At 52.5% G+C, this 2,644-nt stretch overlaps 1 protein-coding gene across 5 annotated transcripts in view; it reads right to left on the bottom strand.

Moving 5' to 3' along the window:
• LOC107272866 (protein vein) overlaps nucleotides 1–2,638 on the bottom strand; it is a 59,948-nt gene extending 57,310 nt beyond the window's left edge. For 4 of the 5 annotated variants that reach the window (XR_001539074.2, XR_001539076.2, XM_015750463.2 and 1 more), the window contains exon 1: nucleotides 968–2,638. Coding sequence is in view for 3 of the 5 variants with exons in the window: in XM_015750463.2 (XP_015605949.1) it covers nucleotides 968–2,333 (1,366 nt within the window). In the remaining 2 variants the exon portion in view is untranslated. The remainder of the gene's footprint in view (nucleotides 1–967) is intronic. The other variant, XM_025090125.1, reaches the window with a different exon arrangement.
• Between the last annotated feature and the right edge of the window lie 6 nt (nucleotides 2,639–2,644).

The raw sequence follows: 2,644 nt of genomic DNA, 5'->3' as shown, positions 1-2,644 counted from the left end.
CTCTCTCGCTATTCTCTCCCTTCTCTCTCTCTCTCTCTCTCTCTCTCTCTCTCTCTCTCTCTCTCTCTCTCTCTCTCTCCCCGTGGCTCGCTGTAAGCCAACAGAAGTAAGGACGGGTTTCCGATTAAGGCCTTATAATTGACGTCTCGGCCCCCCCCCCTCCCCGTCTGGCTTAGTCACCGGCAACTGGAAGGGCCGGCAGTGGACCCGCTTTTGCACCGGATCAACGAACCGCCCGATCGATGCATTCCCGATCTTTGCCTCGCGTTTTACTTGGCGTTTACCTCTTTGCTCTATTAGATTTTCCACCTGTAGGACGCCGCGGTGTTCATTCTTATCAGCTGGCACCCCCGTTTCACTCTCTCTCTCTCTCTCTCTCTCTCTTTCTCCTCTTCCTGCAGAGATTAGAGGCTTGCCTCGTCAGACTCTTCGGAACCTTGCTTACGTAAATATCTTTTTCGTTGCAATTCTCTCTAGGCTGATGCTTTCATCTAGTGTCAAGCCCTTCTTTAAGTAAGTCAAATTTTGGGGCTACATTTGAGCATATAATTGTTATGTACTGGGAGTCTACTAATTGTGAGTTGACACAGAGAGTCTTCTACTCTGGACTTGGATAATTAATAATTTGAATTACATTTTATGTTGCAATAAGTGGAGTTGCCGTCCACGGGTTAACAACTACTATGTGGTCCAGATCGAATGAATTTAATCTGACACGTATTCTCGATTGTTTCGAGTAAGCGATTAGGTCACAGCGTGAGAATCCAACTGCCATGGAAAATCGCAAGATACAGCACAGCTTCACCCCTCATCCTTGCATCCCAATTGGCTGCACGCAGCGCCGGGACGTCCGATCTTTCGAGGACTATAAATCGGAAGTAAGGGTCCTGCCGGTTGAATGAATCGGCGCTGCGCGAGTCGAGCGAATCATCGAAAGAAATGTATAAAGCCAATCGATAGGACTTACCATAGTCTGGTCGAACAACTGCCTGAACCGCTTGCTCGTTCTTTTTACTGCGACTTACTGGTTCGCCGAGAATGGTAAAGTTTCTAGGTCCCACACGGTTCACAAACACTAGGTACACTTTACCCTTTTCAATATTGGCCCTCACCATCCCACTCTGATTGCTATGAACTACCTCGGGGCTGCACAATGTCGACTTGCCCGGCGTTTTGTTGCGAAAGTGCAGCCTCACGTTGTCGTTCTTCTGCAGGGGTTGAAACCCCGACTGACTCTTGTACACCTGCTTCACCTCGAAGGTCACTGAATAGTTCAAGTCTGGTTTCCTCGCGGAGGACATGCTTCTGACCTTGCCCTCGAAAACAGTCGGTGCGAGAAAGGCTCTGTTACCCACGTCCACGTCAGGACACCAGTTCTGTCTGCGACATGGTTTGTTACGACATTGTGGTCCCTTCCTCGAAGCCGACTCGGCCCTCGTGCGATTCTTCCCTCGATTCGATTGCTGCTGCTGCTGCTGCTGCTGCTGTGCTTGTGGTTGTGGCTGTTGGTGATGATGGTGCTGCTGCTGCCTCTGTCTTTGCCTCTGCCTCGGTCTCTGTCTCTGGCTTACCGATCTCATCATCCTCGGCCGCTCGATTGACGATTCCGTCTGGAGCATTCGACTCAATCTGTCCTGTGGTCGCTGGTTCCTCGTGAACCACGACTCCAAGACACTACTGTACTTCGAAGTTGCCGGAGAATTTGGCATCGTATGCGTCATTGGAGAAATGCCTGCATGCTCTTGAAATTGCGATGCGAAGCTCCGACGGTACGTAGCGAATCCTGAATTTGTTGGCGTTGGCTGATAACTGTGAAAGTCGTCGGCGCTGATGGGTTTGGGGGGGCGGCGATGATGCCTTGCCTCAGGCCCACGAACGTCCGGTTGCTCGCGTTTTTCCGGGAGGACCGCGAGGGAGCTCTCCCGAGGGAGGGAGGTCCACATTGTCTCGATTGTCTCGATTGCCTCGATTGCCTCGATAGGCCGGTGATACGCGTAAGGCTCAAGATTCCCCAGAAGAGAAAGGATGCGTGACCGGGTCGGGTGCCGCGACCAGGAACTTCCCCTGCCGAGCGTCAGGCCCACGGGGATAAGGGCATTGGCCAAGCGGTTCGACATGGCCCCATCCTCCTGAGGCGTCTTCGTCTGGGATCCTCTTGAGATGCCCATCGTGCCGAAGATGGCTTTGAACGTCGCGACGCTTGCGGAGGACGCAGGAGCAGGAGTTGGAACAGCAACAACAGCAGTGGTGGCTGTGGGTGCCGTCGTGGCCAATGCTAGTGCGCCCCACCAACCGCTCAGAAATCCAGCCAAAATGAGAAGCGCCCACATCATCCAATCTGCTGGTCTTCGCGAGGTAAAACGTCCTCGCTGGCCCCGAAGGAAATCTCTGCCCTGGAGAAATTTTGAATGGGCTGGCTTTTTATTCCTTCACCCCTTTCTTCTCCTATTCTTCTCTTCGTTTCGCGTCCACTCGACGAGGATCTGTCTTTGCCGACTCGAAGGACTCGTAGAGGAATATTCGTCCAAGGACACGCAAAGGCGTCTCCCAGAGTGACGCCTCATATATACACACACACACATACACACGCAGGCAGACGCGGTGATAAAAAGATAGATAGAGGGAGGGAGGGAGAGAGAGAGTG

Source organism: Cephus cinctus, unplaced genomic scaffold (assembly GCF_000341935.2).
Source record: "Cephus cinctus unplaced genomic scaffold, Ccin1 Ccin1_scaffold1303, whole genome shotgun sequence".
Lineage (NCBI taxonomy): Eukaryota > Metazoa > Arthropoda > Insecta > Hymenoptera > Cephidae > Cephus > Cephus cinctus.
This window is presented reverse-complemented; position numbering and strand designations above follow the sequence as displayed.